Source organism: Macaca nemestrina, chromosome 6 (genome assembly GCF_043159975.1).
Source record: "Macaca nemestrina isolate mMacNem1 chromosome 6, mMacNem.hap1, whole genome shotgun sequence".
NCBI lineage: Eukaryota > Metazoa > Chordata > Mammalia > Primates > Cercopithecidae > Macaca > Macaca nemestrina.
Window position 1 is genome coordinate 138,240,957 of NC_092130.1, and position 25,113 is coordinate 138,266,069.

A 25,113-nucleotide genomic window follows, 5' to 3' on the forward strand; every position below is an offset into this window, starting at 1 on the left:
TGAGTCACCACAAGAAGTCTTAAGTCTTGATCTGGATATGTTATGTTTGAGATGCCTCTGGACATCCATCTGGAGATGGTGAGTCGGCAGAAGTGAGGTAGCACTAGAGATATAAACTTGCTATCACTAATACATCGGTGTTGTTAAGCCATAAATATGAATAAAGCCATGTATACAGCATGTGTAGATAGAGACGAGAACCCAAGACTGATCCCTTGGACAATCCAAAATACAGATGTCAAACAAAAGAAGAAGAGCTAACAAGGGAGACTGAGAAGGAACAATGAGAGGTGAGAAAATAAAACCATTCAAGTATAGTGTCCCAGAAGCTAAATGAAGACACTGGTCAAGAAAAACTAAGAGTTTGTTGAGTCAGATACTAATAAGTAATCATAAGAAGACAGAAAACTGATAATTGGGCTTGGTAACATAAAAGCCATTGGCAACTTAAACAAAGGAAGACGTAGAAAGGAGTCATGAAGACAGAAACTTGAGACAATTTGCTGCAAAGGGAGTAAATGAGCTGAAGCTAGAAGGAGAGGTGCTCTTAAGGAATACAAAAAAGACCAAAGACACATAGAGCAAGGTCTCCCTCCATGCTATTATCCAGATTCTCTTCTCCAAATACGACCACAGCTTCAGTTTTTCCTATTGTCATAGTGATATGATATGAGGGAGACAGGCAGTTAGGTAGTAGGGAGGGAAATAGATCGGTAGACACAAACACATGTACATTTTTATTGGGGTTTAGAGCCTCTGGTACGTAGGTAGCTGGCACTAGGCCCATTAATGGGACTCCGTAGGCATGTAAACTCACAGCAAGACTTCTGGGACAAACATAGTCTGCATCTTGAGAGCTGATTCCAGAAGCTCAGATAGCAAGTCAGAAAGTGGCACTGTTACCAAAACACCAGGGGTTTGGGCTAGGTCCTGCTGCTTGGGACACAGAAAGTCAACCACTGAGATGATGATTATTGTCTAGAAAGAAGGCTTTAACTGAGTGTTGTAGCTGAGGAGATGAAAGCTCAGCCTCAAATCCATCTCCCTAACTGACTACAACTAGGGGTTTATATAACAAGAGAGAAATGTAACAATGTGTAAGAAAACAGGAACTACTCTTTTTTGTTTTTTGAGAGGCCTGAGGGTTCTTTCCTGAGGAAGGAGCTCAGATAAAACAAATACAAGTTTCAAGCTTTAACAGCAGAAGGGGCTGGGCGCAGTGGCTCACCCCTGTAATCTCAGCACTTTGGGAGGCCAAGGCAGGAGGATCACTTGAGGTCAGGAGTTTGAGACCAGCCTGACCAACATGGAGAAACCCAGTCTCTACTAAAAATACAAAATTAGCCAGGTGTGGTGGCACGTGCCTGTAATCCCAGCTACTCAAGAGGCTGTGGCAGGAGAATCACTTGAATCTGGGAGGCGGAGTTTGCGGTGAGCCGAGATTGTGCCATTGAACTCCAGCCTGGGCAACAAGAGTGAAACTCCATCTCAAAAAACAAAAACAAAAAACAAAACAAAACAAAAAAAACAGAAGAACGGTCAATTTCTATGTTTATCCAAAAACAAGTCTATGAGACTATTTGGCCCATTTCAGCAGTAGAGGTCAGATATCCCCATGCCCTAGGCATTACCAGGATGGGGAGACTGCCTGGACCCTGGGAAGATCTATTTCTCCAAAATACTGTGAGAACTTGGTCTAAGCCAAATCTAACCTGATGGCTTGAGCTAAGGTCTGCACTTTGGCCCTCATTTTCAGGGATCTCGATCTCTGAGCTCACAAGATATTTATCCTGGTGACACCCTAGTGAAATAAATGACACTGTAATTCCCATTATCTAGCACAGTGTGGCTGCTTAATCAATGCTCATTTATTTAGAAATAAATGAATAAATAAATGAAGGAATATAGCCAGTTTTATTGCTTAGCACCTTTTACTATCTTATATAGATTCAGCTTTCCTGGTGTCAGTATTGTACTAAGTAATGTTCTTTGTGTGAGTATGAAATAGCCGATGTGCATCCTGGAAGGGCTCAGGTATGCCAAAGAAATGGATTACAAGGCTGCTTCCTGGAGCTTTCTCCAGCCAAAAAAATAAAAATAGCCATATAAGAACATATTATTTTCCCTTTCTATAGGCCTCCAACTGCTAGACATAAATTTCTTTTCAAACTTTCCAGAAAACCTTACCCTTGGACTAAGATCAAGAAAAGAAACCTCAGGCTTTTCTCAGAGAAAATGCAAATAAGATTTGACTGAAGTCTTATGATTACCTGGCCCCAGGCCTGAGGGGCTGTGTCTTGGCACCGCCAGTGGAAGCCCAGGAAGATGGGAGCCTGCTGAAAACTGCTTCTGGCAGAAAGACAATCATGAAGCTTTTTTCCCCTAGGCTGTCATGCCAACTCACAAATCCCTGAACTTAAACATCCACAAACACAATCCTCATAAGACTCTTGACTCTTTCCTCATATCAGTCACTCCTTACTGTTTGTTGAGACCCTGATTGCATTACTTTAAGGGAAAAAAATTGGCTTCCTTTTCTCAGGACACAAAACCAAGCATAATATACAATTGTGGTCACCAAGATAGTAAGGCATGAATTTTGAGTCTTCCTAAATATTGAATAGGGCAACAATTTTAAAGCAACACTTTAAAATTGAGTCTGACCCCAAACTATTCTGACTCAGTGCATAAATGGCCCCACTAGGCTTCTTTTATAAAGACATAAAATCAACCTAAATGCCCATCAACGATAGACAGATAAAGAAAATGTGGTGCATATATACCATGGAATACTATACAGCCATAAAAAACAATGAGATCATGTTCTTTGCAGGAACATGGATGAAGCTGGAGGCCGTTATTTTTAGTAAACTAACACAGAAACAGAAAAACATATACTGCATGTTCCCACTTACAAGTGGGAGCTAAATGATGAGAACACGTGGACACATAGAGGCTTATTGGAGGGTGGAGGGTGGGAGGAAGGAGAGGATCAGGAAAAATAACTAATGGACTAGGCTTAGTACATGGGTGATGAAATAGTCTCTGTACAACAAACCTCCATGACACAAGTTTACCTGTGTAACAAACGTGCACTTGTACCCCTGAACTTCAAAGTTAAAAAAAAAAGTATCTGTACTGGGTATCTGTAAGAAGAAAGCTGATGGTTGAAAAGGCAGGAATTGGCATTTTGAGGTTTTCTGGACTATCTGTGATACACACTGCTGCTTTGCTGCCTTTCAATGCATTCCTCACCATGCACCAAAGGAATCTTTTAAAGTACAAATCTGATCATGTTACACACAGACTCCCACAAAGTCTACATGGCCTGGCATGGTGTAGTCTCTGTGCATGTTTCCTATTTCATTGCTTACCTTTGGCTCCAGCTACATAAGCTTTGCTCAGTTCCTTCAATCTGTCCTTCTCCCTTCTACCATGTCCTTGCACATCCTCTTACATCTGCCTCCAATTCCACCTGATTAAGTTTTACACTTCTTTATGATTGCTGCTAATTTTTACCTCTCCAGGAAAGCTTTTGCCAACTTCTATGAACTGGGTGACTTCTCTATTTTTCCATTCTTTGCTACTTTAACACTCATTGACATTTATTCTAACATTAAACTATAAGTTCTGTAAGGATAGGGATGTATTTTCAAGTGTTTAGAGCAATGCCAACGCTTAGATATTCAAGAACTACTTGTTCAGTTAAGAAAAACACACCCTAAGGACAGTGACCAAGACACTACAAACAACATGTCTTCTGTTGCTGGGATTCCCTAGGATTTTTGCCATACATCTTTTTATACAACTTCTGGGAAACAGGAGGAAGAAAATATTATTTGGGAGAGCAGATCTATTTAAAAAAAAAGAACTTTTCACATAGCCGTCAAATGGAGATAGAAAACAGGTCTCTAATGCTTTGAAACATTTTTTTCCCTTGACTGTGATGCAAATAAGTTTCCACTTCTTGTTCCTGGCCAATTTCAGCTTAATTTAGCTTAATGAAACATAATAAATGTTTTCTGCGGACCTTTTTTTGTGGCAAGTATTGTGATGGTAGCTGTAGAGTATACAAAACTGAGTAAAACACACTCTTGGCCCTTAACAGTTTGTAGCCTGGAAGGATAGTTTAAAAATACACAAATAGTAGAGGAATATGTTAAAACAATGCTGTGAAAGATCCAGGGAGGGAAGGATTTCCTGGACCACCCTATTCCCGCATCTTCCCAGGGTGGGGACCTGTTGTTTTTCAGGGGCCATGTAGTCCAAGTTATGCAAGTGAAGAAGTCACTACAACAGTGCATTTTCTCTCGCAGCTTTAGGTCTATTTATAGTCCAGTTCCTGGGGTAAGAATAGCTTATTAAAACATTGTATTATTTGATGCATAAGAAAGTTTGTATAGATAGCTAATGATTCTATTAAAATGTATGAATGAATAGCTTTTCAAAATCTACCATTTGATAAAGTGTCAATTCTACAGTAATCAAAAGCTAAGAAAAGGAAGTAGAAGTTCATTACCTAGATAGTTCCATAAAAAACAATCAGGTGTTTAATTCAGCTAGAGAATTTATTAGTTTTAAAGACTCTTGCCATAAAGTAAAACAAGAAATGTGAGAATACGACCTTTCAAATGTTTCCGAAGCAGTTTCAAAGTTCCTGAATACATATTTTATTTACTGAGTAGCACCTATATGCATAGAATTCAGATAAGCATTGTGGGAAATCTCAGGAAATACAAGTTTAACAACAACAATACAAAAGCCACATAGTAGTAGAGGAGAATTGGACTTAAGATATGTGCCCAATGAGTACTGCAAATTTTAAGTGCCATATCAAGAAGGGAGATCTCACAGAAGGGGCTTTGAAGCCACTGAGTTGAGGTTTGAAATAACAATGCCAGCTAACAATCTTTATATATACATATATGTGTGTGTGTGTGTGTATGTGTGTGTGTGTGTATATATACATATATATACACACATTTTAGAGATAGAGGTTTGCCATGTTGGTCCAGCCTGTTCTTGAACTCCTGGGTTCAAGCAATCTGCCCACCTTGGGCTACCAAAGTGCTGGGATTATAGGCATGAGCCACCATGCCCAGTCTCTAGCTAACACTCTTGTAAGCACTTATTATTCAGGCATTCTGCTAGTCATTGATGTGTGTTTCAACCCTCACAGTCACATACACACTGTTAAGTAACAGAAACCTAACTGAAATGAGAGAGTTCCTTCACCCTCTTATGGGACTTGCAACAGAGGTGTGGCTTGTTCGCTTGGCCACTGCACACTCAAACCCCTTAAGGGAGGGGGAGCACGCAGACAGGCAGATGCAGGAGACGGGATGAGTGCTTTTGGGCTCTAGCCCCATGGTGGCATCTAGGGGTGTGTTACAATTAATGCTCTTTTAGCAGTTACTGTCCGTGGATGGCTAAGTGTTAAACCAGCTCAGTGAAGAGTCAGGGTGACAGCCTTTTACATCCTGTCGTCTTGGTACCCAGGTCTTTGTCTGGCATCCAGGAAGAATCAGGTCCTACAGACTTGAAGGAGGGTGAATACAGAGATTTTATTGAATGATGGAGGTGGCTCTCAGCAGGATGGATGGGAAGCTGGAAAGAGGATGGAGTGAGAAAATAACCTTCCCCTGGAGTTTGGCCATCCCACGAATGATCTCTCTTGACAGTCCCCAGCTGAACTCCTCTCGATGTTCAGACACTCTTTCTCCTCTCTCCTTCTCTGCCACACTGCTTTGCTGCTCTTCTGCTCATGGAGCCTGAGGTTTGGAGTTTTTATGGGTACAGGGTGGGGGTGTGGCAGGCCAGGGTGGTCTTGGAAAAGGCAACATTTGGCACGAAAACAGGAATGCCTGTTCCTATTTAGGGCTGTAGGTTTCCAGGCTAGAGGATGGGGCCTTTGCCAGGGAAACACTCTCTTTTAACCAGTATTTCCCTGCCTCTTGTCCATATCATAACCACAGTGGCATAATGAAGTAAAGGCTCATCCTACCTCGCATAGTAAGGTTCAGGAGTAGGCAGTCTGGGGCTGATACAAATGCTTGAGAAATCATCAAGTTTCCAGCTTCCTCTAACCTTCAGCTGCATCATGCTCCGTGGGTGTTTTTTAGCCCCATGGTTATAAAATGAGTGGTACACTTAAGGCATTGCACTGGCATCCCAGTAGAAAGACAACAAAAGCAACAAGTGCAAATAAATGGAAAGAAACACTTTCCTAAGACTTTCTAGCAGACTTCAGATTTCCACTCCATCCCGTTGGTTAGAACTATATCACATGGACACCCAGTGGCATAACTGGTTGAGAAATGAAGGCTTTTTGTTTTTCTTTCATCTGACAACATAGCTGCCTAAAAAGCTATGGAGTTGGATATTGGTGAAGAAGGAAGGAAATGGACATCAAATAGACATTTAGCAGTGCCACCTCAGATAGGTACTACTATTATTCTCATTTTGCATGAGGAAACCTAGACATTGAGAGTTAAGTAACCTGCACAAGGTCATCTAGTTAATATGTAGAAAAGCTGGATACAAACACAGGCAACCTGATTTCCAGAGCCTGAACTTTTAACTCTGTGCTAGGATTTGAATCTGAGAGTAAAGGGAAAGGCAATTTGTGACAGGAAGATAGTGTTAACAAAGGTGCAGTGTGTGTGTGCATGTGTGCGTGTGCGCTTGTGTATGTGTGTACACGTGCATGCATGTATGTTGGAACCCTAGATGCTGATCATGTGTGAGAGAGGCCCTGAGGCTGAAATAAAGGAGCCACCCTGAGTAGTGGAGAGAAGTCAGGAGGGAAGGTGATTTGGATTTATACCGTCTGCCTGGGTAAACCTTCAGGAACATGAACTGCGTCGGTCCTGAAATTGAAATAATGACAATATATAGGCAAATATTGGCAAGAATGCATGAGGAGATGTTAAATATGAGCAGAGCCAGAACCCAGGGTGTGGTAAATCAAGCAAAACATCCTAAGAAGCAGTAGCCAAGGTTAGGTCCAGGATGTTCTGCAGTCCAGATGTGTCCAGCAGTCAAAGATACATGAGCTGGAAGCCAGGGTCTGATGGTTCGGAGTTAGAGTTGGGGAATTAGAATCTTGGAATATTACATACCTAGGTTCTTGATTGTTTTATGGCAGCACATCCCAGCACTTTAGGAATATTATTGGCACATTATTTAGCACTAGTTCTTAACCCTTAAACACTGTAACATTTAAGAGGATAAGATGACCCCAGACTATGAGAGCACCAAACAAACAGATGTTTTCCATGAAAACATGTTTACTTTCAAATATTAGCTTTACCTTTGTTATCTCACAGGGTAAGTGGAGTGGGAACACACAAAAATAGGTAGAATTAAAACGGAAGGAGCTGTGCAAAGTGATGAAGCACATCAGCTTTGGATTATATATTTTTCAGTGTCGTTGTTAGTACAGAGCTTGCACCATGAGATGGCAGATTAGTGTAAGGAGACCATTCCTTAGAATATGTGGGGCTCAGCAAGAGAACATGGCCACACTTTGAGTGGTGGGCTTTCTGACCTGGTAGTGTTCAAACAGAGGCTAGAAGATTGTTGAGGAGAGAGATTTCAAAATTGCTTTTTGGATAAAGTTTGACTAAAATGACTTCAAATCTGCATTTCATAATTGTACAGTATGCCCATCCAAAATAGATCAGAATTGTAATCTCCAAAAAGCAACCTGAATCTGCAAAGTCTTTCCTATTGCTTGCAGACTCAGCAGCCCTGAGTCTGCTGCTAGGCAGTAGTAGGAAAGGCTGTGTAGAGCCTTTGTCCTCCTCACTCAAGTTTCTTCTTTGTGCATTTGAAAAAGCCTAGCAAATGAGGTCTTTTGAAGAATAGTTATAATGACTATTCTCCAGCAACCACGAGAATGGAATTCAACTTAAGGTGTTATGCATTTATTCAAATGTACCAAGCCTCAGTATGCATGTGTCTAGCCTTTATATACATACATATATAAATGTGTGTGTATATATATATATATATACATATTTGTATGTGCATACATACATATCCACATTTATGATGAAAAATAAATTCATGTTTATTGTTGCAGTTAAACTCTGAAGCTCCGAAACCATTGGGTTTGAATCCCAGCTTCTCTCTCTTCTAGCTGTGAATATAGATCAAGTTACTTAACATCTTTGTACTTATTTTCTCACAAGGTAATGACTATTGTGATGATTAAATGTGCTATTTATTACCTATAAAAGACTTAAAATGACTGGTATATAGTAAACATCCAGTAAATGATAGCTATTATTATTCTAGACTTTCTAGAAAACACATAAAAATACAAAGAAGACTAAAAATCATGTTTATTCTGAAGGAGAACCACTGTTAATTCTGAGCATATCTTCCCAGTCTTTGTTCATGTGCTTGTCTTCTGTTTACTCTCACTCTGGAGTCATGCTCCAGGGCCTAGGTTTCCGATGCACGCGCATGCACACGTACACATGCACATACACAGAAATATACCTGCACATATGTTTTTATGTTTCTTGTAAAGGTTAGAATATGTGCCTTAATGATCAGTATAGGGGAAAGGGGGAAAACTTCCCCTTTGTCCTCCAAAGATTCCCTGAAAATCACTGACAAGAGGCATATTAATAGGAGAAAAGGAATATACATTTATTAATGTGTACATGGGAGCCTTTAAAATTAAGACCCAAAAATACAGGGGAAATTGTCCATTTTTATGTTTAGGTTTAGCAAAATATGGACAGCATGTAGAAATATTATTGGACAAAAAATATGATCTAATGTTAATAGACTGAGTGGGGAAACTCAGGTCTGTCTGTTTAGATTTTTCTTTGTCTCTCTGAGCATGTATTCCTTTTTCTGGATATGGCATAGGGCCCTCTCTGGAATGGGGGTCTTGTGACCTATAATCAAAAAAGATAAATCTAGTTATCTAATTTTTTAGTGGCCAGTTTTTGTGCAGTTATAGTGGAGGGACAGTCAGAGTAAAATTTTTAAATTTTATGGCTGGCTTTGGGTAAAGGGGTTTTAGTTTCTATGACCCACCTCGAGTGAGAAAGATTCTAGTTTCTATGGCTAGTCTTGAGAGAGAATGGGACTGAGAGATAGTAGAGTAGGAGAAGGTCAGAGAAAGATTTCTGTTTTGAGGCTGCTTCTGCGGCCTTCATTTTGGGTATGTTTTTCTGAGTCACAACTTAGATAATCCTGCACAAATATGTATTCATGACTAAGTTATGCCCTAGAAGGTCACGGCTTTTTTTAACAGTGATAACTCTTAAATGATGATTGAGTCATTTTTCATAGAGAATAAATATTTTGCCATTTTTTCATTAATTCTCTGATCAGCGGAAGTGTATATTCTAAATTTGATTGCTTTGTTTAAATATTTATATGTTTCTGTTACATAAACATAGAAAACTGTAAAATAAAAATGAATGTCTTATTTACAAAATCTGTGCTTCAAGTAGAAAGGGTAAGTGAGTATACACATTACAGACCATTCATAGAATAAAATAATGTGCATTTAAAAAAGAATGAGGTAAGTCTATACACACTAACACAGAAGAATGTCTATGACCCGGAAAGATGTCCATGATGCTTAACTTAAAAGCACTGTGGAACAATAAATAGAGAATGACCATCTTTATTTATACTTGTGTTTAAAAAAATTTTTTTTGTAGCTCATCAGCTATTGTTAGTGTTAGCTATGTGTGGCTCAAGACAATTCTTTCAATGTGGTCTAGGGAAGCCAAAAGATTGGACACCCCTGGTCTAGGCAGTGCTGTGGTCAGGTTTGCTGAGTATTCTGTAGGTGGAATGTAAAATCCAAGATAATGCCTGATGGAAAGTGCACCAACCTGATACTGATCCTATCACCAGGCTGGGTTTAATGCTCCTGTCTTCATTTCCAAGTTTCCAACAGAATCTTGTGCTTACACTCATCCTACAGGGGATCAAGCTTTACACTTTGCTTTTTCTGCTTACTTGTCTCTCTACCCTATTAGATTTTGAGGTCCCTGAAAACAAGAAATACCATTTTTTTGTTTTTATTTTTAAATCTCTATAGTCCCAACATTTAGCATTGTGCCTAACATAAGCAGCCAACGAATGTTCATTTGATTTGTTTGATTTACTATAAAATTTTGTATAATACCCAGTTGATGTTTGTTTGGAAATTCTGCTTTCTTGAAAATGCTGACTGGTTCCAGGTTGCTCAGCACAGAAGAGACTATAAGGAATGGATCAATTGTTTTTCTCTCTCTTTCTTTCTTTCTTTCTTTCTTTTCTTTCTTTCTTTCTTTCTTTCTTTCTTTCTTTCTTTCTTTCTTTCTTTCTTTCTTTCTTTCTTTCCTTTCTTTCCTTTCTTCCTTCCTTCCTTCCTTCCTTCCTTCCTTCCTTCCTTCCTTCCTTCCTTCCTTCCTTCCTTCCTTCCTTCCTTCCTTCCTTCCTTCCTTCCTTCCTTCCTTTCTTTCTTTCTTTCTTTCTTTCTTTCTTTCTTTCTTTCTTTCTTTCTTTCTTTCTTTCTTTCTTTCTTTCTTTCTTTCTTTCTGAGTTTCTCTTGGCATCCAGGCTGGAGTGCAAGGGCATGATCTCTGCTCACTGCAAACTCCGCTTCCCAGTTTCAAGTGATTCTCCTGCCTCAGCCTCCCAAGTAACTGGGATTACAGGCGCCTGCCATCATGCCTGGCTAATTTTTGTATTTTTAGTAGAGACGGGATTTCACCATGTTGGCCAGGTTGTTCTTGAACTCCTGACCTCAGGTGATCTGCCTGCCTTGGGCTACCAAAGTACTGGGATTACAGGTGTGAGCCACCGCTCCCGGCCCATTTCTTTATTATTATTATTATTATCTTTTTTTAGAGACGTGGTCTTGCTCTGTCACCCAGGCTGAAGTTCAGTGGTGCAATTGATAGAAACAGGAGAGAGCCAAATGCTGCCCAGGTCATTGTGTACAGGGGGCTTGCCTAAAGATGCCCACAACCAACTGGGGGCCCCTCTGTGCACTGGGAAAATGGGGTGGAGCCACTGGGAATACTCACCTTATGAAGTGGGGAGGAGCGCAGTCTCTTCAGCTGCTGTGTTGTGGCCTGGTATTCAATCTGTGAGGTGGAAGCCTGTTGGCAGGAACCTCCCATTTTTATTTTTTTTTTGCTGAGAGCTTTCTTTTAATAAATTCCACTCTCCTTGCCTTCCAATGTGTCTGCATGCCTAATTTTTTCTGGTGGTGAGACAAGAACATAGATTTTAGCTGAGCTAAGAAGCAAAAAATCCTGCTTCACAATCATAGCTCATTGCATCCTTGAACTCCTGAGTGCAAGTGATCCCATCTCAACCTCCTGAGTAGCTAAGATTATAGGCATGAGACACCATGCCCTCTAAGAATAAATTCCTTTCAAACATTACAAGCTCCTCATCTTTTCCTTTTGCCACCTGAGGTTTTAGACATACACTGGTCTCAATACACATAATCCTTGGCACTTTCTTTTGAAACCACTGAACACTTGGATGAAATTCTTTTGGGTCAGGAGGTTCCTGCTAAGCCCACGTGTAATGAAAAGAGGACATAGTGAAACACCTGCTTTCTGGTTGCAGATAGATCAATATGACTACTTAAATTTGTCAAGGAAATGAACTACAGTGAGGAATATCTGCTTTGTACAAAGATTTTTTAATGATACTCTTTGAAAAAAATGAGTATGTATAAGTGCATTTTAACTGGATTCTCAAAGAGATCTGGGACCCCAAAAGACAAATAACAACTGTTCAGGGCAAGTAAAGAAAACTTGGATTTCAAATGGTAACCTCCTAATTTGATATAAAGTTTCTTGAAAGGAAGGATAACATCTGAGGCTCTTTGTATTTCCTGCACCTTGTACAACAGTATTCAGCATATAGTAATCAGTAGTAGGGGATTATTTGGAAAAAAATTAATTGATGACAAAAGCAAGGCTTACTCGAAAACCATTGCTATCTAGGAATGACATCATTTGACACTGCTCCTTACCTCACCTACAGTGAGCATGCCAACTTACAAGCGTTACCGGAAAGAATTTACCCCCTTCTGAAATAGTAGGAATTATCTATTTCATTTGTACACCTTGAAATTTCCACACTTTTTCCATGCCCAACTACTACCATTAATTTTTATTTTTATGGTACTTACATTTGTAAAGATTTTATATTCGATTCTCAAAAAATCCTGTGGGATGCATAGGTCTTCTAGGAAGTATGACTTCCGTGACAATAAAAATGAGGCCTGATATCCCTCAGATAGGAAGTCTATTTTTCTATTTCCTTAAATTATAAAGAAAAGAGCAGGGGTCCTGTGAAATCCCATATGAATTCAAATTATACATGTAGAACACAATCGAGGTAAGTCTGTAACAACAGGAGACCAGAGTAACTTGTAACAGCAGGTGACTTTTCTAACAAAGGTCACACAGTGTGGGCTAAGCTAGCACCTCATCACTGCAAAAGGAAGCAAAACAAAAGGAAAAAAAACCATTTTCTTTTTCTTTTTCTTTTTTTTTTAAAGCAGCAACATAATTCGCTGGCTCAGCAAATGTTTTTCCCTATTACAGTTTGGGGAAGAACGAGACTTGGAGGCCTTGTTTACCCTTAGCCCTTCCTCCCGCCCCCGACTGTACCATTAAATCCTAGATACTGGGGTGACTGAAAAGGATAGGGAATAAATAAGTAATTGTCAAAATGTTTTCCCTATATTATGCATGGCAGGACTTGCTACTTTCTTTTAAGTTGGTAACAATCAGCTCAGGGGTTTGCTCTGGTTGCAAGGTCACTGCAAGAATGAATATTGAACTTTGGACTATACCTGAGGGGTGAGGTAAACAACAGGACTATAAATATCAGAGTATGCCGCTGTGGCTTTGTGGAGCTGCCAGAGTAAAGCAAAGAGCAAGGAAGCAGGCTCGTTGGAAGGGGTTGTGTAAGTAGGAACTTCGTGTTTTCTGACACTTTATTCTTTTAGAGTTTGGTAAATATTTTTTGAGTCTGATAAAATGTTTTTTTCCCATAGAATAGATTTAGAAAACAGGTGGGTAGAGGAAATAAAAAAAATAAAAGAGGAAAAGGATAAGAGTCTGAACTTGGGTGTGGTAGGTGAAGTTCCCAGTGGGCGCATTTGACAGTTCTTGATTTCTGCCCTGTCTTCTGCACAGCTGAGAGCAGAGGAAGCTGGAAAAATCCAAACGTTTTATTCTATAATCTGTTGTGATGTTATGTAGGCAGTATTATATGTTCAAATTTAAATATTTTCCACTGAAAGGCAGAGTAAGAACAAATAGGGAAAAAACCCAGCCATTTGGATTGGAAGAGCAGACACTGAAATATGCTCATTCTAGTGTCGTAGAAATGTCCAGGGATATTGTGAGCAGTTTCAGAAAAAAAGGTGGTGGTGGAGTGGGGTACAGCAGGTTCAGTCCACAGTGCAAAAGTGATCACCGTTAAAGAAGCTCAAACCTATGTCACAATTAGGTGGTCTATGATTAAATGCAAAATTTTGTATTTTAAATGGTGAATGAGAGCATTCAGGTGAATTAGGGGCTTTCAGATGCTGGCCTAAAGTTCAGAGGTGGAGGACAGAGAAAGTTTGTGCATTTCCTGCTTTTTAATGAGGAATTTAAAATAAATGTAGGCCTGTATGTGGCCATCAAATCTAAGTTCTGCAATTGAAAAGTGGTGACGTTAGTGAAATTTACAACTACTTTTTCAATTCTTACTGGATTAGCTTCCAGAAAATCCAATTGTGTTATTTATCTTCACTATTTTTGTATAGCTGACAACTATAATTATTAAAGGTTTATTGTGTAAGAAATAATTTTAAGAAAGCAAAATCGAGCAGCCTGTTGATTCTAATGACAGAAGAAATCCATAAGTGTGAACTCTAAGCTACAACTCTCTGCCAATGGGTTATTTTTTCATCAAAAACCTAAATGAAGGAAATGAGTGAAATAGTCTTTTCATTTGTATTCACCATTCAGCTACTTGAAATACATGCTCTGGGCTGGGCACGGTGGCTCACACCTGTAATTCCAGCAGTTTGGGAGGCCGAGGCAGGCGGATCACGAGGTCTGGAGTTTGAGACCAGCCTGGCCCGTCTCTACCAAAAATACAAAAATTAGCTGGGCGTGGTGGTGGGCGCCTGTAATCCCAGCTACTTGGGAGACTGAGGTAGGAGAACTGCTTGAACCAGGGAGGTGAAGGTTGCAGTGAGCTGAGATTGCACTATTGCACTCCAGCCTGGGCGACAGAGCAAGACTCTGTCTCAAAAAAAAAAAAAGGAAATATGTGCTCTGTGGCAAAGTGAAAACATCAAATGCTGAATTTTTGTCAAGGTTCTATAACTACTGAATTTGTAGTCTAGGAAACAGAGAAACCCTAGCCATTCTATTAAGAAATAAAACAGCTTGAATTATTTTTATGTTCTCTTTGGCATCTTAGTGCGTGAACAAAAATAGTTGGCGGCTATAGTTATTACAAGGTGATCTGTCTAAAAACTCTCAATATATTGCAGTAGCTAAGATGTCATGCTTTGGATTTGATGGAACTAGTTTTAATCCAGTCTCTCTTGTGACTGACTTACTCTCTGTGTGATCGTAGACAAGCTACCTAAACTCTTAGCCATGGTTTTTTTCAACTGCAAAAGGGGATAATGGTCACATAATTGTTTTAAGGATTCACTGACATGATATATTAAAGTGCTTAGAGCCACCTGAATATAGTTGTATAAAAGTTAAATAAACGTTAGCTATAATAAGGATAATTGTATTATCATTGTAAATACCATTCTAGAGGAATTTTCTAGAAATAGTCCAAATATATCTTCTTCTTCTTCTTAAAATATTAGAATATTTTAAATGTTAGAATAAGTAGTTGGGGTGGCCTTAAATAAGTAAGTTAATTTGTCCTCTCTCTCTATCTCCCTCTCACCTCACTCTCTCTGTCTAGTTTTTTTCTCTTCCTTTAGTCAAGTTCTTATCAAGATATCATATACAGGTAGGAGTTTCGATGTGTTAAATAATGTGAAAGACAATCAGGGTTAAAAATTTTTCCAGTGCATTAAAGCCCAGATCAATCTGATTTTAGCTTTTCTATTCTCCTCTTAATTCTGGGCTCACTCTAAGTAATTTACCATTAGCTCCCCACCTCCAAAGAAATGCATCTGCTTTTAAAAATCTCAAATCAGTGCTTGAAAATGTATTGCCTTCCCAGTTTTCAAATTGTGTCCTGATCTCTCCCCACAGACTCTTACATCAAAATGAGCCTGAATTACTTGTGAGGATTTTTCTTTGCTCCTCTCTGCTGAATGTGTTCCTTTTTCTTATTACCTGTCTACAGTTCACCTGTTTTTGAACCTCTCTGTTTAGAGAGCTAGCCCTAGTTTTCAGGATATTTCTAGTCAGGTATTTAAAAACATTTTAACTTCGTTGCTCAGAGGAAGCATCTTTTTACCAAAGAAAGTGCTGTCTAGTCAAAGGAATTTTCTAGTCATAGGAACTTTCCAATAAATAGGCTAATTGAGTGTGGATTTCAGTGAGTCTTATATGGTAGAGGGGGCGGTGATGTGCGATATTTCTACTTGGTTAGATACATAGAGCCAGACTTCAAGGAATAAGAGAAACAAAAGGGAGCCATACCCAAGAGATTTATAAATATAGAATGTTTGAACTTGAAGAGCTAAGGGCCCGACATGAGCCACATTCATGTTGGTATACTGTCTTCTCTGCCATCACCTTTCTTCCTTGGTTCTCTTTTTTTGCTGGCTCTTTTCATTTCTGTGCAGAATTCTCTATTTATCCCTTTTTTCTTCTTTTCTTTTTTCTTTCTTTCTTTTTCTTTTTTTTTTTTTTTTTGAGACTGCTCTGTTGCCCAGGCTGGAGTGCAGTAGCGCTATTTCGGCTCACTACAAGCTCCGCCTTCCGGGGTCACACCATTCTCCTGCCTCAGCCTCTGAGTAGCTGGGATTACAGGCGTCTGCCACCACGCCCGGCCAATTTATTTTTTTATTTTTTTATTTTTTTATTTTTAGTAGAGTTTCACCATGTTAGTCAAGAAGGTCTCGATACCCTGACCTCATGATCCGCCCGCCTCTTTCTCCCAAAGTGCTGGGATTACAGGCGCGAGCCACCGCAGCCGGCCTATCCCTTTCTTCTTGGAGGATAGAAAGAACAGTCAGAACTTGGTGTGTCTCAAACAAAAGTCAGGTTGTGTTTGCAGAATGTTATATAAGTTACAGACTTATTTCTATAAGCCACAGTCTGAGCATAACTTTCTGGAGACAGAATTCATGGGCTAGGTATTTTTAGGGAGTGGAATTATGTCTGCAGGATTTATAGAAATTCATAGTTAGGACTGTGAAGTTAACTATGAAGAAGAGTGACAGGTTTTCTCTTTTACAGGACAGCCCCAGCAATGTGGAGAAGTCTGGGGCTTGCCCTGGCTCTCTGTCTCCTCCCATCGGGAGGAACAGAGAGCCAGGACCAAAGCTCCTTCTGTAAGCAACCCCCAGCCTGGAGCATAAGAGATCAAGATCCAATGCTAGACTCCAATGGTTCAGTGACTGTGGTCGCTCTTCTTCAAGCCAGCTGATACCTGTGCATACTGCAGGCATCTAAGTAAGACAGTCTTTCTGTGGCTTAAAATACCTTAAGGGGAAGGTTATTAGATACACACATGCATATAGACATAAAAGTGTAAACAATAATTTAAGTCACACTTTTGGAAAAACTATGTGTTTGCACAGAACATATTAGAAGAGAGAAACTAGGATGATACACACCAAAATGTTTACAGTGGGTTTCCTAGGGTTATGGAAATTTTTTCTTCTTTTTGTGGACCTATATTTTATAACTTCCTACTAAATATGTATTACTTGTGTAATGAAAATGTTCTAAAATGTACTTCTGCAAATAGAACAGTTACTTCAATACAAGAAGCAGAGAAGACTTTTGTCAGAGTAGAAAGAACACTAGGCTTGCTATCAAAGGTTTTGGGTTATTTAACAAATAAATATCAAATATATTTGTTGAGTTATTCACCAGATATTGATTGGGTGGAATTCTCCTTACAGTCATCCAATGGTATCTGTGCAGGATTGGTTCCAGGATCCCCCTCACACACCAAAATCCATGGAGCTCAAATCCCTTATATAAAATGGTATATATAACCTATGCACATATTTTCACATGCTTTAATCATCTCTAGATTACTTATAATACCTAACAGAATGTAAATGCTATGTAAGTAATTTTTATACTGTATTGTTTAGTGAATAATGAATGACATTTTAAAAAGTCTACATGTTCACTACTATAGATGCAGCCATCTTTTTTTTTCCAAATATTTTTTATCTGTGGTTGGTTGAATCCATTCTACCTATAAGATACATTTAAAATATATACACTTCATTGTGCTAATTTGAGAACTAAATGAGCCAATGTTTGTGTAAGCATAAGGTTTTAATTAAGCACAAGTTTTAAGTAATTCTAAAAATTAAAGTTTTAAAATCTTTCACAATAATATAAATAGGTGCAGTATGGATTAGTTAAAAATAAGAAGGAGAGTTTCACATAGAAAATTAAGGAAGAGGGAAAAACCACCAATCAAATCAAATGAGATTATTCATTTTATGTGTTTCTTCCCAAATATTTTAGATTGGAAGAACTGCGAGTAAAACTGGAGAAAGAAGGATATTCTAATATTTCTTATATTGTTGTTAATCATCAAGGAATCTCTTCTCGATTAAAATACACACATCTTAAGAATAAGGTTTCAGAGCATATTCCTGTATATCAACAAGAAGAAAACCAAACAGATGTCTGGACTCTTTTAAATGGAAGCAAAGATGACTTCCTCATATATGACAGGTTCGTACATACAGACAAACACATCCCAAATTTAAAAATGACTGTTTCGTATCTATTTATTTACTTCCCATCACACATAATAATCTTCTTTACTGTTAAATACAATGCCATATTTCAGTCTTCATCTCATATAATTTCTCTTTAACATTTAGAAGTAAAAATAACTCCTTATTTTTGAAATACTCTCATTTTAAAAAATTTCTATGACACTATACGCTGCTGGTTTTCCCCACATCCCTCTTCTTCTTTCTCCTTCTCCACACTTCCTCCGCTTCCACCTCCTTATTTTCTTCCTCCCACATTCTTCCTTGGTTTATTCTGTATGTGTTTGTGTTATTCAGGGCTGTATAGGTTTCCTTCTGTTGACACTCTGCACATTTTACCTGAGCAATCTCATCTATCCCTTGATTACAATTACAACATATAGTAGGATGATCCCATATATATACACACAAAGGTGAAACACAATGACTGAACTCCAGACCAGTATATCTACTTCATAGATACATTCACAAACATCTTAAATTCAATTATTCAAATCTGTATTGATTATCTTCTCCTAAAACATGCTTATACTTTCACCTTTGTGTGATTTTTATATACAACCTATTGGAGGCAGATGCAGCCAACCACTAGGGCATATAATCCTATAATTTTCAGACCCTGCACTCCCAGTCATCATCCACCATTTTGCAGGACGTCACAAAAACCATCATGTATGGCAAGCTTGCTGCCATCTACCCCTTCAGAAAACTGTGTGACAGGAATGTATTACCGATTCCTTCCATCACACTTCCCATTTCGGGTCAATAATCAAATTCTATGGGTTCTTAATCTTGAGTATATTTATCTCCTATCCATAATTATTATCTCAAATTACTTCCCAGTGACCACTCCTCTAGATTTTTCCACTAATCTCTTCACTTGATTTCTTCTTGTTTTGTATTTAATAGTAAGTGATTTAAAATAATATATTTGCTTTTGTTTATTGTCAAATAGTTTATAAACTGTTTATTCACATTTATTTTTTTTTGAAATGACTTTTTAAAAAGTAAGGCATGTAAAAGATTTCACCATTCCAGGAGGAAAATACAGAAAATTGATTATCCCTGTAAATTGGCATTTTGGTTAAATAAAAAGAATGACCAATTTGTACATCCTGTACAATTCTAACCTAATTCTTTTGCAAATTAATAACTGTATCTTCTAATTAATTTTAATATAAATACTTTTAAGGCTACATGCCTGAATTTCTGAACTGTAAAGTGAGTTATCATTTAAGCATGATCTGCACAAATCTACTTTTGATTCTATGAACAAATAAAACATTTATATTTTGAGGGAATCTCAATTCATGCATTATGCCATTATAAACATTCTTAGTTGGTGCTTTGTTTTCTTTGACTCTCCGGAGTCTGGTGAGCCCTACTTGCTCTCATACTAAATTTTAAAAAATTCACATTTCATTCTTTTAGGCCTTTAAACTTCTAATTTTCAGGATAACCTAAAAGTATAATCTTTTGATAGTCACATAAAACCATATATACTAGGTAAAATGTGGGCAAGAAGAACATTTTAACCCCACCATTTCTGACAATGCCACATGTTCTAATACTTTCATTGTGCTGAAATTTTCATTGCATTAGACACATTTTTAAATAAATGGGCTACTGGCCAAGGCTTGGAGATCTTTTTGTTATGTGATGATTTCTTGTTGTGTCAAATTTGTGCTGCCTTAGCAGTTATGACAAGCTCAAGTGATTTTCAGAGCCTAATTTATAAGTTAGTGGTTTGGGCACTGGTAGAATTTGTAAGTTAATCACAAAATTGTATTTGACCAAGTCACAATGATGACATTTTTGATATTATATAGTGACATATCTATAACTTCAAAATACTAGCATGTAGTGTTGCTACGACCTGACCTGGTGTGCAGTGACTGAGAGCTCATTAGTAGCTCTCACCCGAAGAAATTTAGTAAAGGGGTGAAAGGGTCTTAGTTATAACCATTAAACCTATAACGCCTATCCCAGACTGTATTTGAGTAAGATCATGATACAGAAAATATTATAATGACATTGTATTTGTCCTTTTTCTTAGATGTGGCCTTCTTGTATATCATCTTGGTTTGCCTTTTTCCTTCCTAACTTTGCCGTATGTAGAAGAAGCCATTAAGATTGTTTACTGTGAAAAGAAATGTGGAAACTGCTCTCTCACGGTATTTTTCTGAATTATTTTTCTGGGGAGAAAAGAGGAAATCTTTTAAGAGATTATCATGAAACACTAACTTATTTAGATAACTCAATGCTTTTGCAGGCGTACTAAAATAAATAACAATAATTTTTATAATTAAACACATATCCTGTCATCTAACCTTTACTTTATTTATTTATTATTATTATTATTTTTGAGAGGGAGTCTCGCTCTGTCGTCCAGGCTGGAGTGCAGTGGCGTGATCTCGGCTCACTGCAAGCTCCGCCTCCTGGGTTCACGCCAACTCTCCTGCCTCAGTCTCCCGAGTAGCTGGGACTACAGGTGCCTGCCACTATACTCGGCTAATTTTTTATATTTTTAGTAGAGACGGGGTTTCACCCTGTTAGCCAGGATGGTCTTGATCTCCAGACCTTGTGATACGCCCGCCTGGGCCTCCCAAAGTGCTGGGATTACAGGCGTGAGCCACCGCGCCCGGCCTAACCTCTACTTTAAAATATCTTTTGAAGATCGATGTTGATGCCTTTATCTAGAAGGGCTTTAGAAATTAAAAGTCAATGTATTGTATTTCAGTTACCACCAAATGATGTTTCATGAGCATAAGTACTCAAAGAATTTAGTCAACACAAAAAAGCAACATTATTGTAGTATCCTGAACTTGTTAGCACAAGAACGTAGCAGTAGCAAAGCTTACCCACAGCATTACTTGGCATGGAACTGGGGCCAGAAGCTACTTAATTTATTGAAGATGCAACATTTTTCCTGAAGCCCTTCCACTGTCTGCCCATCTGCAGTTTGAGTTTACTTCAGAATGGAATAAGTTTTCTACTCATTACTGATATTTATTTCCTAACAACCACGAAAATATTTCTTCCTTGTTATGAGAACTATATTTAAATCTTTTTTAAATATAAAAGGCACTCAAAGAATTTAATTTGTATTAACTAGACTTGTTTTCCTTCATAACAAAAAGGAAAATAATTCTAAACAATGTTCCATTGATAGGTCAGATTGGGAAAATTTGAACTTAGGTTTAAAAACAATTCTCAATTTTATTTGTAGGTTGTATTTCCTTCAGATTTTCCCCAGCTCTAAAGAAAGCTGCCTCAAATTTTTAACAAATTTAATTAATTAATTAATTAAGTTGTTAAGGAGTACAACAAGTTACTTACTCTAGTTATGTAATTTTCACATTTTAACCTTTATAATGATCTTTTGAGGGTTATTTTACTACTTTTAAAGATGAGGAGACTGAGGTAATGGAAGAAATACTAAGAGTAATGACAGAAAAGTACTAACTCAACCTGTACTAAGCTTTTATTAAATACTAACTATAATGATTCCTCGTATTTTGGGATTATTTCTGTATTTCTCATTTGTGCAAATGCTTGATAGTTATAAATATGCCCAGTTATATTGAAAAAGTCAGTACAAGTTACCAAAATATGCTTAAAATGTGTGGATCATCTGTAAATACGAATTACAGATGAGACACTATTATTATCTGATATGCCCAATCAAATTGGAGTTTTTCTATTTCATTGTCTCCTAGATACCACTGATTATATGACATATTATCTTATGTACTATTTAGGAAAAAAAATGCTGCTAAATTAATTAAAGTAGGATACGGTGAGAAAACACCACCATCAGTGTGGTACATTCTAATTTTAGAGATATTAAAATCTAAAGAAATAAGCATCACAGAATCAGTAAAATATAGTAATTCATTTCTGAAATTAGACTACTGGCAAGGTGCGGTGGCCCATGCCTGTAATCCCAGCACTTTGGGAGGCCGAGGTGGATGAATCACGAGATCAAGAGATCGAGACCATCCTGGCCAACATGGTGAAACGCCATCTCTTCTAAAAATACAAAAATTAGCTGGGCCTGGCGGCACATATCTGTAATCCCAGCTGCTTGGGAGGCTGAGGCAGGAGAATCACTTGAACCTGGGAGGCGGAGGTTGCAGTGAGCCGAGGTAGTGCCACTGCACTCTAGCCTGGCGAAAAAGCCAGAATCTGTCTCTAAATAAATAAGCAAATAAACGAAAGAAATTAGACTACTACTATGGGTATTTGTGTTTGTTTAAACCTTGAACACTTTGAACATTATACAATATATTTTAAACATATATCAAATTGTTTATAACTTTGGAAGCAAACACTATTAGCTTCTAATGTAGAAGTAATTCAGAAATAACCAAATAAAGTGTCACTTAGTAGTTGTATGCTAAAATTTAATTAAATTTATAACCTTTTAAAACCTTCAAAACATCAAAAGCATATCACTTAGTGAGTCTTTGGGTTTCTAAGTTGATTTTGCAATTTTATTTACAAATTAGTCTTAGATTGAGATTTAATGTTACATTTCTGTATCTATAGGTTTTGATTCTCTGATTGGTAGGTACCACAAAACAATAAAGACTTCCAGTAAATTAAAGAACTAGGATCATGCAGAATGGATATTACGGTCAGTGGGAGTCAGGCAGTAATTTGCTATTTTCAGCTGACAGCCTTATGGTAGGGAGACATTAGAAAAGCTTTGGTGAAGTTCAGAACGTTTCCTGGCATAGGATGAAGTATGAAAAACTAACACATTTGAGCAGAGTTTATTAGCATTTTTGAATTATCAGAGATAAATTAATATTAGATTACAGTATCATATAGTATTAGATGAGATGCACTGTTGACACAGGTGCAGAAGTTTCCATAGAGTTCAACTGATTTTCTTATTTTTTTTGTTTTTTTGAGATAGGGTCTGACTCTGTCACCCAGGCTGGAGTGCAGTGGCACCATCTGAGCTCACTGCAACCTCCACCTTGTGGGCTCAAACAATCCTCCCACCTCAGCCTCCCAAGTAGCTGGGACTACAGGCATGTGCCTCCACGCCCAGCTAATTTTTGTATATTTTGCAGAGACGCGGTCTCGCCATGTTGCCCAGGCTGGTCTCCGACTCCTGAGCCCAAGCAATCTGCTCGCCTTGGCCTCCCAAAGTGCTGGGATTACAGGCATGAGCCACCATGCTCGGCCCAGGTCAACTGAATTTAGGATTTGATATTAAATTGATTTTCCTGCAATCTAAGTTCCTTTTGCCAGTTTACTTCATTTGCTTCTGCAAATATAAGTACAGTGGTTTGGCTTTCTTTTTAAGCCTTTAATAAAATGTCTAGGTGTTGAGACTAACATCAGACTCTTTCTCATTACTATAATAAAAAGCGAGCTCGATTCTAATTAACTACTTAGAATTTCACATGTTAGCTCTACAAATCATTTTTCATGCATTATTCCTATATCTATAAACTTACTAATAAGTGATTTATAAATTTGTTCCAGACTCTCAAAGATGAAGACTTTTGTAAAAGTGTATCTTTGGCTACTGTGGATGAAACAGTTGAAGCTCCACAGCCCCATTACCATCATGAGCATCATCACAATCAGGGACATCAGCACCTTGGCAGCAGTGAGCTTTCAGAGAATCAGCAACCAGGAGCACCAGATGCTCCTACTCATCCTGCTCCTCCAGGCCTTCATCACCACCATAAGCACAAGGGTCAACATAGGCAGGGTCACCCAGAGAGCTGAGATATGCCAGGAAGTGAAGGTTTACAACATCTACAAAAGAAGCTCTGACGAAAGAGATGTATAAATCAATTACTCTGTAAATTGCCCAAAGATTCAGAGCTGGCTCCTAGGAGCTGATGCTGCCATTGTCGACATCTGATATTTGAAAAAACAGGGTCTGCAATCACCTGACAGTGTAAAGAAAACCTCCCATCTTTATGTAGCTGACAGGGACTTTTGGCAGAGGAGAACATAACTGAATCTTGTCAGTGACGTTTGCCTCCAGCTGCCTGACAAATAAGTCAGCAGCTTGTACCCACAGAAGTCAGTACCAATTGACGCTGAAAGAGTAAGGCAAAAAAGTGAGAATGATCTTCAAACTAAATATTTGAAATAGGACATACTCCCCAAATCAGTCTAGACACGATTTCATTTCCAGCACTTTTAGAAACTACCAAATTAGTAAACCAGAAATCGAAATTAGATTTGTGCAAACATGAAGAAATCTACTGGATTGGCTTCCAGATTTTAAATTTTATGTCATAGAAATATTGGCTCAAACCATATTTTTTATGATGGGGCAACTGAAAGGTGATTGCAGCTTTTGGTTAATATGTCTTTTTTTTTCTTTTTCCAGTGTTCTATTTGCTTTAATGAGAATAGAAACGTAAACTATGACCTAGGGGTTTCTGTTGGATAGTTAGCAATTTAGAATGGAGGAAGAACAACAAAGACATGCTTTCCATTTTTTTCTTTACTTATCTCTCAAAACAATATTATCCTTGTCTTTTCAATCTTACACTTTTAACTAATAAGTGGATTTTGTATTTTAAGATCCAGAAATACTTAGCACATGAATATTTTGCTATAAAAGCATATATAACTATGTTTTAAATATCCATTTATCTTCTGTATATCTAAGACTTATATCCTTATTTTTACTATCACACATGAATAAAGCCTTTGTCTCTTTCTTTCTCTAATGTTGTATCACACTCATCTAAAACTTGAGTGGCTGTCTTAAAAGATATAAGGGGAAAGATAAAGAATATTGTCTGTCTCTATATTGCTTAGTAAGTATTTCCATAGTCAATGATGGTTTAATAGGTAAACCAAACCCTATAAACCTGACCTCCTTTACGGTTAATACTATTAAGCAAGAATGCAGTACACAATTGGATACAGTATGGATTTGTCCAAATAAATTCAATAAAAACCTTAAAGCTGACTTTTTTGTTATGTAGGCTGTATGTGTATATTGAAACTTTCTATTGCTTTTAAATAAATACCAGCTAATGAATTTACTGCTAAGCTCAAAACCGTCTACGCTTAAGGTGAGAATCTTTGTCAACAGAAAGGCGTTGCTCTAAATCTCGAATGGTATTACGAAGAATTGCAATCTCCTTGTTTTTTTCTTCTTGAAAATGTTGCAGTTTCTAAAC

At 37.9% G+C, this 25,113-nt stretch overlaps 2 protein-coding genes across 5 annotated transcripts in view; one reads left to right on the forward strand and one right to left on the reverse strand.

The window, feature by feature from the left end:
• Positions 1-12,806: 12,806 nt before the first annotated feature.
• Positions 12,807-24,899, forward strand: SELENO (selenoprotein P). 2 transcript variants are annotated; one of them, XM_011750911.3, is made up of 5 exons: positions 12,807-12,958; positions 16,431-16,646; positions 17,685-17,897; positions 19,998-20,115; positions 23,444-24,899. In XM_011750911.3, exons 2-5 carry the CDS (start codon positions 16,444-16,446, stop codon positions 24,053-24,055), a joined length of 1,146 nt encoding a protein of 381 aa, XP_011749213.3. In that variant the 5' UTR covers positions 12,807-12,958; positions 16,431-16,443; the 3' UTR covers positions 24,056-24,899. The 2 variants fall into 2 exon arrangements, with proteins under 2 accessions (XP_011749213.3, XP_024650410.2); XM_024794642.2 differs by having other exon boundaries at positions 23,444-24,037.
• The window catches only part of LOC105487461 (coiled-coil domain containing 152), a 53,877-nt gene continuing 53,035 nt past the window's right edge, over positions 24,272-25,113 (reverse strand). For all 3 annotated transcript variants that reach the window (XM_011750915.3, XM_011750914.3, XM_071098977.1), the window contains exon 9: positions 24,272-25,107. In XM_011750915.3, the coding sequence (XP_011749217.1) occupies positions 24,985-25,107 (123 nt within the window). In that variant the 3' untranslated portion in view covers positions 24,272-24,984. The remainder of the gene's footprint in view (positions 25,108-25,113) is intronic.